At 43.4% G+C, this 16,521-nt stretch overlaps 1 protein-coding gene across 1 annotated transcript; it reads right to left on the reverse strand.

Moving 5' to 3' along the window:
- Positions 1–3,841: 3,841 nt before the first annotated feature.
- fbxo28 (F-box protein 28) lies at positions 3,842–16,289 on the reverse strand. Its single transcript, XM_044046276.1, has 5 exons — positions 16,093–16,289; positions 13,834–13,943; positions 11,272–11,410; positions 7,127–7,322; positions 3,842–6,350 (listed from the first exon to the last, which is right to left on the reverse strand). The coding sequence occupies exons 1-5, from the start codon at positions 16,279–16,281 to the stop codon at positions 5,845–5,847; spliced, it is 1,140 nt and encodes a 379-aa protein (XP_043902211.1). The 5' UTR covers positions 16,282–16,289; the 3' UTR covers positions 3,842–5,844.
- Between the last annotated feature and the right edge of the window lie 232 nt (positions 16,290–16,521).

Raw genomic sequence — 16,521 nt, forward strand, 5'->3', positions numbered from 1 at the left:
ACCAGAGCTGAATGTTCAACAAAGGAGTGTATTGTCTCTGCAAACAAGGCTCAGGGGGATCTCATCAAGCCCAGCTGGCACAACCGGGAGTTTGTGAGCATGTGGAAAAACAAAGACACTTACTGTCAAAGGAATGCACCACTGTTTCCCAGCTGCTGTTCTATCACTGTCAATATCACAATGTAAGTGTGATATTAACAGTGCTCAGAAGAAATGTTAGCCACTTACAGGAGGCTCAGCTCTCTTTATTTCTGGGAATCAAATAAATGTTTGTGTTATTTTGCACCAAATCCCACAGAGAAAATCAGTGATTTTAACATCACAGCAGTTCAGATGTTTTATTTTGTGACTTCAGGGTTTGAAAATCTTCTTCTTCTTCTTCTTCTTCTTCTTGATTATGATTATTTTCAAACAAGACAGCAGAGAGAGAGAGAGAGAGAGAGTTTACAAAGTGACGCAATCTTTATCTTACAAAGATAAATATAATGTTTTGCAACACATTGTCAAGATTGCTTAATCTGGTGTAGGTTTAAAACATAATGTGTATACTGTGTAGTGTATTCTAGTTTCATAATGTGATCTTGTGTCCTTGTTGGCTGCTGGTTAGGTGCACAGGTCCAGCATACACAGACGAAGTAACCCTGAATATGAGTCAGTGTCTCAGGGCCGGCCCACATCTTTACAAGGCCCTGGGCTGAATTTGATTTGGGGACCTTCTCCCACCATCTCAGTGCAAATGACACACTATAAACTGCAGTTATAGATGTGTTATTTAGACCAAACCAGTAAAATCACAAACATGGACTAGTATTCATTTATACACTTTTAGATTTAAAGTGAAGCACTGAGCGTGGTTTTTACTCACCTGGAATGAAACCAGTTTAATGATTATAATTAATAATTAGGCTCAGATCTGCTCACGTACACGTACACGTTTACGTCACATACATGTGCCAGTACAGGGAAATAAACATGTACATGTCGGATTATTTCCATGGGACGGACCTTCAATAATAAACGTACAGCATATGTTCAGATGTGTGTTGTCTGGCAGGACTCCCAGTCATGCACGCCGTGTTGCACCTTTGTTGTCCAGTGTATTCTGGAGTAGTCGTTCAACTTCTTCATCTGACCAGACGAAATTCTTTTCCCCGGCGGTTGCCATGTTTTGCTGTTCGCGGAGAGGAAGTTCAACTCCAAAATAAAACCAAATAACTTTATAATTTAAACACTATTCAGATATGTAACTATAGCTAAAAATGTCTACATTTCTTTAATCTGTTCAAATGTTTTTTCTCCACACTCCACTGCAGTTTGCTTGTGCCTTGAATACAGTTCCATGTTCACAGAGGCAGTCATCTGTGATGTCATGCACTCTACTTTAATACTTGTGTCAACAGCAGGAGAAGGACCTTCAAACAATGGAGACTAAACACGAGCGGATCATGTTTCAGCATTTTGCTACATAGAGTAAAGAAGAGAGAGGGTGAAAGTGTCAGGGAGGTTAAAGTAAAGCCTGATGTTCACACCGTAGCCTTCCACGGCTAACACACACTGAATAATTAGCATTTTCCACATTCACACACTTCTCTATATAATAAGTGTTTTGATGCCGGGGCATTTCTGTTTATATTCTGTACAAACACTGATGAACAGTGCAGTGCATAGACAGGAGAGGACGTGCTAACTGCTCTGAGTGTTTATAGTACAAAGTTCCTGCACAAAAAGGGTCAAAGGAGACTGAGGTCCTTCAGAGTGTGCAGACCTCTACTCCGGACTTTCTATGACTCTGTGGTGGCCTCTGCCATCCTCTATGAGCGGGCAGCACGGGCCGGGACAGAAAGAAACTGAACAGGCTGGTCAGGAGGGCCGGCTCTGTCCTGGGCCGCTCGCTGGAATCAGTGGAGGAGGTGGGACAGAGGAGGACGTTATCCAGACTGTCCTCCATCATGGAGAACACACTCCACCCACTGCACCTGCAGGCTCCGGCTCTCTCAGTGTAGGACAGAGCGCTACCCAAAGTCCTTCATCCCCACTGCTGTTCAGTTATTTAAGTCCAGAGTGTCATTTTATATTTTTTACTTTTTATTTTTTTTTATTTTCTTACTATTGTATTGTATTGTATTGTATGTTATTTTATTTTATTTTTATCTTATTTTATTTTTATCTTTTTTTAAATTAAATTATCTTTTAATTTAATTTAATTTAATTTAATTAAATTTAATTTAATTTAATTTAATTTTTTATTATTATTTTGTTGCCCCCCTGGGGGAGGAATAAAGTCATTCAACCTTATAGAGCTTTTCTCGTCTTGACAAACAAAGCTGCTTTACAATGTTTCATTCACGCTCAGCCGCCAGGGGCAAAGTGGGGTCAAGGGTCATGCCTGAGGACACATGAGCCTGAAAACAAAGCAGGCGCCTCCCTTTACCACTGAGCCACTGCTCGTCCAGCAGACGGCGACTCACATGAACACTTTAGTGGGGACCAAAGCAGGTGAACGTAACTCCTCCACGCTGTGATACCAGTGTGTTATTATCATTTAAATAATCCATTAGTGTTTGCAAATGAACAGTTCTTTAACAGACAAACTAATAAAATGGAAAGAATTACTTTGCAGAGAGTCTCGTGGAGAAGAAACACAAGATATCTTGTGGGAACAAATTCTTTTGGCTAATGATATAATGATGTAGGTATGTGACTCCAGGTAATGACTCATGAACACACTGTACCTTCAAGTGCAGGCTGCTCCAAAACAACGGAAAACAACAACAAAATAATAATTCTGTGAAAAAATCAAGAGCTCACAGATATGTGGATAAACGGAGTTTTAATAGTTTTGATTTGTACATTTGTAACGATTGTGTGAGCAACAAAACCGTACACTTAGCACCAAGTCGGCCACCCCAGAAGATGGTTCACTTGGTATACATACATGAAATAATTCACAATCTACACCTTAAAGTACATGGAGATTACAGTACACTTTTCCTAGACGGAGACGTAGTCTCAATTTAAGCCACTAAGATTTACACCTTGTCATGAGTGTTGTTATCATTCACCCGACATAACGCTCACCAAAGTGTTCATGAGCGCTTCAGGTCGTCCAAACAACAGAAAAGCACACAGCGCAGCCACAATATGGGCTCACAGCTGATCTGGGACAGGAGGAGCGGAGACTTTTAAACATCATCTAAGAACACGGGCGCCACTTTAAAAGTTCAGTGTGTGGGATTCAGCGTCATCTACTGGTGAATTTGACATTCCAAATCTATTGATTATTAATCCATAACTAACTAAATTGATTGTTTGATCTGGGTTGTTTTTTTTTTTTTTATTAAAATATTAAAAACTACATTGAGCTTCTTATGTGAATAATTAATTTTCTTTGTTCCATACAATAAAGAAATCATAACAAAAATAATTCTGGTCTGAGAACATTGAGGGTTTTTTTTTTTATGGACCAAACAAGTAATTGAGAAAATAAATCCTCATGAATTATGAAAATAATGGTGAATAAAGCCACATATTCCATATGCACGGTCGCTTCCTCTTCCAGGAGAGTGTTCAGCAACAACTTATAGAATGGATGTCGTGCACAGAGGGAACAGCAGCAGATACTGAAACCACTACTAAAGGGAACATTTTCAAACTTGACCTTTAAGGTCCATGTGTTGGAAATATGAAATGATTAAATGTCTGCCAAAAGACTCATGAAATCTTACACACCATGAAGTGTTTGTGTCTCCCTGAGCAGCATCTGCACACACACGAGGAATATCTCCGTTATTCTGAAGTGGAGGCGGAGCTCACCAAGCACCGAGAAGCACAGACAACACTGTCTGCGTGATTCCAGACAGGAAGTGAGCACTTTTATTCTTTTTTTAAACGTCAGGACAAAGTTTGATTTAAGGATCAAATGGTTTTTCTGCCATTTTCTCTCTTTTAATGAAAAATGATTCATCTACAGAAACAGAGCGAGCTTAACCAGGGATTTGTTCAACTCAGTCCGTCAGTCTCATAATTAATCACAAGCTCAAAGAAAAAAGACAACAGACCAAACACCGGCTGAGCGTTCTGTGGTGAACGCGTGTTCACGCACCGCGGTGAACGCGTGTTCACGCACCAGGACGTTCAACATGTTCCTTCAATGTCAAAAACCAAGAGATCAGATGGTGACTTACAGCTATTTTTATTTTTTACAAAAATCTTTCCAGTCGTTCAGACTTTGGCGAGCATGTGGCCAAATGATTTAAAATAATAGTCATTTCTCTAAGTCAGAGACAGTCGATGTTTGGAGGAAGAACAAGTCATGATGTGACATTAAAGTCTGAACTGGGAGTTCCGTCACCCAAGTTTTTTCCAATTTCCAAACTCATAGTAACGCCCTCTGAACTAAGCCTTTCATCTCTGACGCTCACAGTAACCTCACCTACGCCCCAGTTAGGATTCCAAGATGGCCGCCATCGCACAAACACTGCTATTTGCACCGATAATGGCGAGCCCAGCATCCACGTTTCTTTTCCCCTGGGATGTCACTCACGGCTCCGAGTTCTGACGTAAATGCTGCATGTCCTCGTTTAACAGTGGGACACAAACACAACAGCAGAGATATTCACAGTAAGAGCAGCAGTGCTGGTACGGTGGCGTGTTGGAAGTCAGAGTTCCGACTACAAATAATCAGAATCATCGTAAACAGAATCCGTGCTCACTATAGAATATTTAGCTGTATTGAAATGTGCAATATTTGTTATACACCTGGTGAAAGATTTCAAAGAAAAATCACTGGTACGAGTAATAAATGGCCATTAGGTTGAGAGAGAGCGGAGCGGAAATGCAAATGTTGCGTCTGTGTTTAGACACAAGCAGAGCAGCAGTTTCCACACTCATGCCACACTCATGCCACACTAATGCCCCCCGATCACTGCCTGTCACGGGATTCACTGACGTGATCAGACTGAGCTGAAGGGAAATAAACCACTCTCCCACTTCTTAGATGATTGTTAATATTGCACATTGCCGTTTCACACAAAAGCAAAACATGATGATGATGATGAAACGAGACTTCCCTGTGACGAAAAAATTTCTTTTTTTCATGAATGGGTTTTTTAAGTGTGATTGTGTGAAGTACAGACACAGTCAGTGTGCTGAGATTACAACACACACACACACACACTGTCCCACACTAAAGTCTGCTCCTGCCTCATTTCATACAATTGTGCTGAAGTCATAAATATGTCACATGTGAACTTTGGTGTGGGAGACTTTGTGAGTTTGTGTGTGTGTGAGACACACACCATAGACCCTAACTGTGAGTTAAACATCGAGTCGTCCATGTTTTCACACTGGTCAACACCTCTCTCTCTCACACACACACGCAGTCATTTCAGAGTAAACTGCAACACAACGCCTCTGACTTTGTCGTCTTCTATATTTTCCTTTTTCGTCTTAACTTCTATGTTGAGAACCCAAACTAACCGAGCGGATCGTCCTAACTCAGAGAGCCAGTGTTGCTGTGGGTGAACACGAGCGGTGCTCAATATTACTGAGACCATATTAGCATCAGGCTGTATTTGGCCTTAAACTGCACGTATATCAGCAAACTAGAATCCCGCTATGATTAATGATTAATGATTAAAAGAGTGGGTGTGTGTGTGTGGTGACGCTGCAGACTCAGTGTTTCAGCTGTGGACAGCAGCATCCTTTTTTAACACTGCTGGCAAAAGCAACACAAACAAAGCATACAGGGAGAAATCGAGTGTTGGGGGCGGGGCATGGACACGTGTGATCAGTCAGACCTACAAACCTAAAACAAAAGCTAACCATGTGACGCACAGTCTCTTATTACTTGCTGCGCAGCCGCTTGGACTGTCGTGGAAGGTCCGGGCTCTTTTTGGTGCGTTTAAGTGACGACCCTCCCTGATCTTCCGCCACTAAGGGTAACGAGGCTGCAGCCACGCTGTCGCCCCCCAGCAGCACAGAAGCAGACGTGCCGGCAGCAGTGGAAGACACGCTGCTGGACGTGGAGGGGACAGCCGTGCCAGGCCTGGCTCCTCCCATAGCAGCGGCGTTGCTGTCCATCAGTTCCCGGAGCTTGTGCTCCAGCTCCGCGAGGCGGGCGTTCTGCTCACCAATCACCTGGGTCTGTTCCAGAAGCTTCTGCTCCTGGTCCTGCAGCTGCTTCTGCTGCTCCAGCTGCTTGACGCGGATCTCCTGCATCTCCCTGCGCAGCACCGTCATCGACGCCCCGTTCACCTTCACCTGCTGCTGCACCTTGGTCATCTCCGAGCGCGACGGTGTGTTCTTGGCCAACAGGGACATGGTGGTCAGGGAGGTAGATGGACCTGCCACTGAGGAATCACCACACAAAGTCAGAGGTCTTCCACAAAAACAGCTCAGCAGGATTTTTGTTTCCCTTCAAACATAACGGTAACAAGTGTGGCAGCAAAATAACAAAGAGACATTCAGAAATGCACTTTGCTGCATTTCTGGAAGCCATTTGGGGCTAAACTAACTCATCTATTACACAATTAAACTGCAACTGCTTTGATTACAGATGACGAGTATCTGCATAATCACAACGACACAGTCATTTTAGACCTTTGCTAAAGACCTTTATTCCCCGACTGTGTAACAATATTCTTCTCCCATTGTATTATTGTATATAAAGTCATGTACAGATTCATAAAATAATAAAGTGTGTCTCATCTTCACCTTCTCCCACGTCACACACCTACAATTTTCTCAGTTTTCCATGAAATGAATTGGAAGCATCCAGTTTCTCAGCTGAGCACATACACATACTATACTGTAGATGAAAAAGACTATGTACTGCCCCCTCCTGGTGTTTATAAGGAGGTGAAGTCAAAGTAGGGAACAGGCTCAGTGGTTACTGATCACGTCAATGACGGTGCAAAGAAATTTAAAAAGCTGAAAAATCAAAGAAGCTTCTTAAAAACAAAAAAAACAAACACTGAAAAGGATTAATCGATTATCAGAATAGAGGATGATTAATTTATGGTTAAATGATTTGGTAAAATATCTAACTGGTTTTTAAACAGGGACATCTTTGAGCACAAAACTCAATCACATCTGCAGATCTGCACCGAGTGGAGCTGTCAGTTACCTGGCGTGGACCCGATGAGGCGGCCGGACAGGTCAGCTCCAGGCAGCTTCTTCTTCAGGATGGGGACGATCTTCTCGTCAAAGTACTCCATGGCCATGGAGGAGATGTCCCTGAGCTCCTGCAAGACCTCATGAGCTCGCTGAGGGGCTCGGGTGGAGTTCACATAACGCAGAACGCGATAAATCTCATCGATCACCTGTCAACACACAAACGCACTCGTCACCGGCGAGTCCAACGTCTACAAAGAAACCTAACTCAAAATATTTAAGAGTCAGAATGAAAGCATGACGAGCGTAAATGGAGTTCATATCTCAGTAATATTCAGTGACTCATTAAAATGACTTAATAAGTCGGTACTACTGTCTCATGTATCTCATCTGAACTTGGCATGTCAGCATGTTGTGTCGTGTAGATTTTACTGCCCCCTGGAGCACAACGTGTGGAAGACAGACTAAAACAAATAGCATTACTCCGCTAATATAAAGTCATTGGTACACGTAGAAGGTCACCTGTTCAAATCCCAGCACAGGTCAAGGGGTGGGGTGCCCTCAAAGGTTCCTGGGTGCAGATAAGTGCTGCCCACTGCTCCTGCACCCCGTGTAGGGCTGGGTACCAAAGTGCTTCTTTTATAGTCGTGACCAAAATCCTTCGATAGTACCCGGTAGCGAAACATGCCTCGTTTTTCCGTCCCAAGTTTCGGTAACTACAGAGTTAATCACGTGACCAAGATCTGGTAATGCTGCAACGTGCAGGAAGAACACAATGCTGTCACGCCCACAGACCGTAACTACACTGACGTGATGAATGGGTTAAAAATGTGTGTGGCTCCATTTTAACAAAACTAATACCAATAGTGTGTGATGCAATATTTGTAAAATAGATATTGTCACTTAGGCTGGGAACGCCACGAACGTGCACGGCATCAACCTCAGAGCAGACAATCCACAGCTCTACTGTGGATGATTTAAAACTCTGCTTCATCCATGAAGGGTAAGAGTACCGACCGCGCTGTGTCAGGGATTTCAACAGGGAAGTTTACGTGTATTTGTATTGTGTTTATTTAAATTAATGTTACTGCAGCATTATGTGCTTAAACTGGGATCCATGTAACGCTAACATAAGATATTATATTAGTGTGTAGCTTCATGTTACGGCTACATAGCTAACTAAATGAAAAGCCAGTCTGTGAATCTGTTCACACTGACAGAACAAAGGGAAAGAGTAAAGAAAAACAAGACGAGTGCCACAGTCACAACTTTAAAGTGAAGTTTTGTTTTTGGTGGCTTTGTGTGTCTGTCTGTTTGTTTGTATTTCCACACTTGCCAATTTGACCAGCAGAGGCCGCCAGAGGCATGTTGCATGAATGACATAGCACTCCTAACTATCCGATTCGCCAGTGAAAAAATACTAACGTTCTACTCCAGGGCACATAAAACTCCTCTTCCCCCACTTCTGTCAGGGATACCTGCTGAGCTCCCGGAGGAGACGCAGAGGTACGCGTGGAGGGCTGTCGGTGAAAATCAAGTCCTTTGTGGCAGTGTCCCCCGGGAGTAGTAGGCCTATTACCTAAGCCTTTTCAGTGCGTCATTTCGACCTCTGCTCCGCCCAGATCCACGGGCAGAGGTGGCGGGACAGGTCTGCTCATCAACCCCAACTGGACTCCTCTATCTCATGATCAAGTTCTTTCCCTAATAACCTCTGCCCGCCCCACCCCCTGCCCCCTTGACCCTATCCCTTCTCACCTTCTTCAGTCAATTGCTTCTGATCTTCTTCCTTTCCTCACCCATCTCATTAACACATCTCTATCATCTGGTTGCTTTCCTGACTCTCTTAAAGAGGCCAGAGTGACCCCCCTCCTTAAAAAACCCACCCTTGACCCATCTGAAGTAAATAACTACAGACCTGTCTCTCTTCTTCCATTTCTTTCCAAAAGCATGCTATCTTTAATCAACTCTCTTCCTACCTTCACCGGAACAACCTTCTTGATCCTCTTCAGTCTGGTTTTAAAGCAGGTCACTTGACTGAAACTGTACTTCTTGCTGTCACTGAGCAACTCCACACTGCCAGGGCTGCCTCTCTCTCCTCTGTGCTCATCCTCTTGGACCTTTCTGCAGCGTTTGACACAGTTAACCACCAGATCCTTACTTCCTCCCTTCAAGAACTAGTGTCTCAGGCTCTGCACTTACCCTCCTCTCGTCCCATCTTCAAAACCGAACATACAGAGTAACCTGGAGAGGATCTGTGTCGGAACCCTGTCCTCTAGCTACTGGGGTCCCTCAGGGTTCTGTACTGGGCCCTCTCCTCTTCTCTCTGTAGAGCAACTCTCTTGGTTCTGTCATTGACTCTCATGGTTTTTCCTATCACGGCTACGTCATTCTCTCTTTTCCCCGGTCTGAAACACACGTAGCAGAACGGATCTCCGCTTGTCTGACCGACATCTCTCAGTGAATGTCTGACCATCACCTGAAACTCAATCTCGACAAGAATGAGTTTCTTTTTCTCCCACCACAGATCTAACCATCACCCTCGACAACTCAGTGGTAGCTCCTTCTCATACCGCAAGGAACCTGGGTGTGACAGCTGCTGCAACAGCTCGATCTTGCAGATACATGTTGCACAACATCAGAAGGATACGGCCTCTTCTAACCCAGAAGGCGGCACAGGTTCTGGTCCAGGCTCTTGGCATCTCACGTTTGGATTACTGCAACTCCCTCCTGGCTGGTCTCCCCGCGTGTGCCATACGACCTCTGCAACTCATCCAGAATGCAGCAGCTCGACTGGTCTTCAACTTACCAAAATTCTCCCACACTACACCGCTCCTCCGCTCCCTTCACTGGCTTCCTGTAGCCGCTCGCATTCGCTTCAAGACTCTAGTGCTTGCATTCCATGCTACAAACGGATCCAGTCCAGCCTACATCCAGGACATGATCAAAACCTACACCCCAGTCCGCCCACTCCACATCAGCAAACCGGCTTGCTGCCCCCTCACTGAGAGGATCGCAGAGGTACTCGCAGAACTCAAGACTGTTCACTGTCCTCGCTCCCAAATGGTGGAACGAGCTGCCCATCGACATCCGGACAGTGGAAAGCCTCCACATCTACAAAAGCACTTGTACATCACTCTTATGAGTAGCACTCAATGAAAACAAAACAGAAGTCTTTCTTTTTGGGGGCAAATGGACACAGACATAATCCTGTCTTAGACCTTTCCCCCTGTCATCTTTTATCAAACCGTCTGTAAAGAATTTAGAAGTCATAATGGAGAAGGATTTTAAAATGGACAAACATAAACTCAGAGGTCAAATCAAGTTCTGCGTCTTTTATCCAGAGTTAAGTCCTTTTTATCTCTTAATGATTTTAAAATGGTAATGCATGCTTTTATCACCACCCGTCTTGACTACTGTAATTCGCTCTACGTTGGTGTTAGCCACGCCTTTCTGACTCGCCTGCAGCTGGTTCAGAATGCGGCAGCTCATCTTTTAACTGGTACTGGTAAACATGAGCACATCTGCCCTGTTCTAGCTTCACTTCACTGGCTCCCTGTGCATTTCAGGATTGATTTTAAGATTTTATTATCAACATAGAAATCATTGCACTGGCAATCTCCAAAGTATCTCATAGACCTTTTAAAACCACTTCATTTATCCAGGACACTCAGATCATCCAACCAGCTGCTTCTGGCTGTCCCGAGGTCTTGACTAAATCTTAGGGGGGACAGAACCTTTTCAGTTGCAGCTCCAGGCGTCTGGAACGCTCTGCCGCCACATGTTGGGCTGTCCCCCACACTGCCCGTTTATAAATCACACCTCAAAAAGCATTTTTATTCCTTGGCTTTGGGCTCAGCATGAGAGTTGCCTATTTTAATCCATCTTTCTTTCCTAATGGTCTTAACACTTATTATTTTAATGTCCTGTTGGTTGTAAGTTGGTCTTAGTGTTTTCTTGTGTTGTTTTTATGTCTAACTGTACAGGACTCTGTGTGTGTGTGTTTACTACCGGTGTGTAATAAGGATGGATTAAATGCAGGTCAAATTCACCATCACAAAATTGCTGTGTGCAAACAAGAATTCTTATTGTAACTAAGACGTCACATCATGGCATGAATTAAATGAGCGATTAATTGAAGTTTTGCAGTGCTGATCTTACCTTTCCAGGGATGAAGCAGCAGAGATTGGAGTCGACATATTTCATGAAGGTCATGTTGAGGAGAGAGAGGCGTGTTTCCACGGCAGCCAGGATGTCAGCGTGACGGGCCAGGGAGTGGTTCCTCCTCTCAGACTCTCGTCTGGAGACAATTCATCAAAGACACACTATGTCCATCACACGTTCACATGTAACTTTGTTGAATCTTAGTCAATGTTCTACAAACAAAAGCTCACAAATCATGCAACAAGCGTTTTAACAGATAGTCAGAGTGTCCGTGGTCAGGGGTTAATTTTATTGAAGGAATGTGCCGTGACTTGAATTTCCAACTTGGAAACTTAGAGCAGCCCAACATGCCAAGTTAGGATTCTAAGATGGGTGCCACCATGCAAACAGTGTTTCCTGTGAAAAGCACTTCTGTCATATTTGACAGTAAATCAGTTGTACACGACATGTTGCTATGCTGTTTGTGTGAGCCAAATATCAGATAGGCTGTTATCAACTGCTGCACACAGGTCGGGGCCTGGTCACCCTCCCGGACACCCCGTGACCCCGGGTACATCGCTGACGATGTGTCCAGGTTGCATCACAAGGTGTATCTCAGTACTAAATCAATCTTATTATGAAATCTGGTCTAGGGCTGCTAGATTATCAGCACAAAGATTGAAACGACAACAAACTGAGGGGACAATCCATCAGATTGGGATTATAACCACATACCAGATAACATATGAGCCTTAAGAGATTGAAAGACATTTTATGAACTACTAGAAAAATCTATATAGTCAACCTCCAGCAGCTAATATTGAGCAAATGAGAGCGTTCCTACAGACACTAGACTTACCAGTCTTCATTGGGAGGAAACAGAACAGCCTTCTGACTTCAGAAATAGAGAAAGCAGCAAGTAGATTGAAGGCTAATAAATCTCCTGGTAGTGATGGTTTACCATCAGAATGGTACAAAACTTTCAGTGAGCGAATCATACCACTACTTGAAACAACCTTCAATAACATGCTAGAAAAATGAGAACTTCCACCGTTCTGGAAAGATCCCGTTATATCAGTGATCCCTAAAGGGAACAACAACGAGGCAGCAAGAGAAAAAAGGTTGAAACGAGTGACTAGTGACTTTACACCAGACTCCTGTAGTTGTTGGAGATTAAGCCACGTTTGTAGGATTGTTAAGTCGTTTTAACTGATCTACAGTTCAGCTTGATTTGTGTGTGGGACGTCTCTTCCTGTGACGGCACTCTGGCCAGTCAGTGGACGGCAGTCTGACCAATCATTGTATAGTTACCTACTATACTATTACCTAGATGTTATTACTCAATTTACATTAAAAGTGTGGTATGTTATGTACTGTAAATATAAATTGGAGACAAATGTTAGACTACTTAGATGGGCGGCTTATAACAAACATTTTAAACCAAATACTTAAGATTCAAACACTGGATATGAAGTGGAATAACAGTGTAACTGTGTAAATAAAGGATGGGCATGTCATGAGTTCTGTTTTGATCCCGGATCTTTTCATATTTGCAACTAAGGGATAACTGAGAGAGATAAAACCAAATATGAACCAGCAAAAAAACAGTGTGATTATAATTTTGACAGGAATATACAGAGTAATATCTGCATTACATCAACAACTATTAGCGAGTAAGGGAAATACAACCTTATGTGTGAAACAAAATGAGAAAAACGGTTGGGTGTGAATATTTCTGAGGATGATTGATGATGAACAGTCTACAGCATCATTGCGTACATGGAAGAACACAATAAAATCCACATCCTGTGCACCTGCAGCAGAGTGTGACAACATTCTCACAACGTTGCGATGTTGTGGAGGTCCTGTATTATCACTTAACGCATGAGCCCGTCTTCATGACAGCTTGCAGACTGAGGAGAGTCCTGACAGTTGTATGAACACAAAGTCTCCCTCAAGTTCCTGCTGTGCTTCATAGAACGGCTTCAGAAAGTCTATCAAAAAGCCCAGTGTGTCCGGTGCCTCCTCAGCATCCACGTTCACATCTTTCTCGTGCTAACTGAAACGCGTCACCTGACCGCTCATTTACCGCACAAGCCCGAGCGCAAGCCTGAGCTGGAGCCCGTGAAAAAAGATAGAAATTAAGCCCGAACCCGTCAGGTCCCGTCGGGTTGACAAGTTGTGTGTTTTTTCCCCTCTGTGTGCACTTGTGTACACAATGCAATCTCTCTGGTTGGATACCCTGTTAAGAATCTTAAATGTCTTTAAGATTCTTTGTTGTTTTTTTTAATTGCACTTTACTATACATATTGACATATATACTGTTAGTGTTACAGAGAACTTTAATAAAAGTTTCTCATTGTTGTGTTGTTGACTCGACTTGATCTAAAGTCATTAATTGTCTAATGTGCATTCCTCCATTCATCAAAAAAAACAAAAACCTGACTGAATATAGCAGAAATGACCTCTCATTCCTTTGGAAATGTCCCCTCAGAAACAACGTCATTATGCGATGTCCATGTTATTTTGTGGTGAATCATATTTGCAGTGAGCTCTGGTTGGTGCTGGTGTGACACTGACCTGGGCAGCTGGGCTTTGACTTGTCTCTGACACAGACTGTGGTAACGCTCCACCTTCAGGAAGCCCTGATTCAGGACACGCTGGCAGATCATGTCCATGCGCTTACACACCTGGAGGAAAAAAGGAAGGATTTACACTATATACAGTGTGGTGCTGTTGCTTCTGTGGAGGTCACTTTGTTAAGAGAGACATGTGGGAGGCTGTTCATTCATTCATTCATCATTGGTAGCCCATAGTCAAGAGTGCTCCTGCACCAGGTTTGTGTGTATTCACCACTAGTGTGTCATAAGGGTGAGTTAAGTGAGTTAGTGAAAATGAACCAAATTCTTATTTCCTCAATTAGTCAGTGAATGAATAATAAAAGTCTGATCCGTTACATGTCCTCAAAAATACAGGTTTGTTCCAAGCTGCATTTTCAAAACCAGAGATGCACAATATTGCATATCTGATATGCCGATATATCGGAAATCCTTGGACCAATAACATGATACTTAAATTATTATTTCACTGCACCCGGATTCACTTTTAGCTAAAATGAATCACAAACAAGCCGTTTCCATCAAATTGGACAAGTTGCCTCAAAGAGCAGTCAGCCTGGCAGCATCACTCTTACAGCGACTGTTAAAGCTATGCCATTATTGTCCAACATGGCAGCTACCACAATATTAAGGCTGCACAATACTTCAAAAATATACACAAGAAAATATTGTAAAATTGTTCTCAGCGTTATAATTCATTTCAGGGACATTTTTGTTCACCGTAGCTGACAATGTTGTAACAGAGGCCTTTACTTTGTGTGTCTGCATCGGCTACTTACTGTCTGGGTCTAACACAAACACACACTTACGACAATACTACTAATATTTGTTTAATTAGCACATTATCACATATTGCATATTAACCTAGTATCGTGCAACCCTAATTCAAACATCTAGATCTATTTAGAACTGGAAAATCAGCCTGTCAATTATGAAAGCCATCTCAGGCATCAACAACTCAACAGTAGAAGCAGCATCACCTTAGAAGGCTGTGATGCAGATTCTGAACTTGCAAATGCTCTAAATTGCTTTTGTCAAACTGATATTTTAGATTTTTAGCATAGTGAGTCATAAAGAAGCAAACCATCACCAATTTACAATTAAAGAGGAAGATAAAGCAAAGGCTTTTTTACTCTGTGAAAAACAAGCTTTTGTGGCTGCAGCCCAGTCACCCAGGACATGGTTGAATGGTGCGACAGGTTCTTCCTGCAGATGAACATTTCCAAAACGGGCTCAGGAACCCACGGTCATAAAGGGTCATATATGGAGTGTGTGTGTGTGTGTGTACATACATACATACATATATACATACATACATACATACATACATAAGTGGTCTTAAAGCCACTTAAAGCCAACGATGACCAAAGAGGATTTTAACACATTCATTTACTGGCCAACAATAACAAGTGTTCCCTCAGAGTTGTGTGGATTTTGAGACTCCACTAAAGCATGTTACAATTCGATTTTGTCACTCACACACACACACACACACACACACACACACACACACACACACACCTCTATGTGCAGTGTATCTTTCAATCACTCCTATCCATTCACACACCGTCAGCAGGAGCCATCTGACTAGCAGAGCCAGGAATCAAACTCTCAACCTTCCAGTTGAGTGACGACTTGCTCTACCACTGAGTCACCATCACCAGTTAAATGTGAGACGAATCCATGTTTCAAAAAAACCTTGGCCAAGATTCCCTGCAATGTTTGGACAATGCTAAAGGTCTCTGTTGTACATATTTTACATATGTCATCTAATCTGGAAAACCAGAGTCAGCATCACAGAATGCATGAGCTGCAGTGGCACGGGCGCGCACACACACACACGCACACACACACTGAACAGAGGCAGAGCAGAGACACGGGGAGATTTAGTTCATCTTCTATCCGGCTCTGTCTGTCTGTCTGTCTGTCTGTCTGTCTCTGTGTCCGTCAGTCTTTCTCTGTCAATCAGTCTGTGTCTTCCTGTCTGTCTGCCTGCCTGCCTGTCTGTCTGCCTGCTACTGCCAATGAGGTAACAGAACAATAAGCACTGCGGGCCGCAGCTGCAGCGCAAGAGTGACATGAACACATGTGTCCACAGTGAAACATCACCCTCTCACACTGTTTCCACCAGCGTTTCACAGCTCGAACACGCAGACAGCAGCGCATGTGGCTAACACTAGCTTTGTTCCCCTTCCAGCTGCTTTGTTTTTGTTGTGCTTACCGAGCGAAGCAGGCTAATTTCGTCGTAAGAGAGCATATTGAGGATGGTCTCGATGGCGACGATGGGCAGTCCCAACAGCGGGTTGTTCTGGTGCGGCTGGTCCGGTGGAGGGCTGCACTGTCGCGCTGACACTGAGTCCGAGTCCAAGGACCCGACACCTCCATCAGTCCTCTCTACGACGGCTGCCATCTTGCTTTGCAAAGGAGGAGGCGGAAGTGACGTATATTTAAAGGAAGCTAGGTGCCATTTTCCTCAGGTGTTTTTCCCCCTTTCATTAATAAAAAGTATGAACTCCATCCATGGATGAATTATAAGAACTGGATATTATAAGATCCGCCTTGAAGACAATTGTGTCATGGTGGCCACTCGTGGTACTGCAACAAAAAATACTCGAGCGGCCCAAAAAGCAATTTTCCCATTGACCACAAT

The sequence above is a fragment of the Solea senegalensis genome, linkage group LG15 (genome assembly GCF_019176455.1).
Source record: "Solea senegalensis isolate Sse05_10M linkage group LG15, IFAPA_SoseM_1, whole genome shotgun sequence".
Taxonomy (NCBI): Eukaryota; Metazoa; Chordata; class Actinopteri; order Pleuronectiformes; family Soleidae; genus Solea; species Solea senegalensis.

Bases quoted from the DNA above. Each gene is read 5' to 3' on its own strand.
- fbxo28 (XM_044046276.1), bottom strand. From the start codon at position 16,281: ATGGCAGCCGTCGTAGAGAGGACTGATGGAGGTGTCGGGTCCTTGGAC. The intron at 13,944-16,092 runs GTAAGCACAACA...TTTTTCCTCCAG, and splicing joins AAATTAGCCTGCTTCGCTCG to GTGTGTAAGCGCATGGACAT. The intron at 11,411-13,833 runs GTCAGTGTCACA...AATTGTCTCCAG, and splicing joins GTCAAAGCCCAGCTGCCCAG to ACGAGAGTCTGAGAGGAGGA.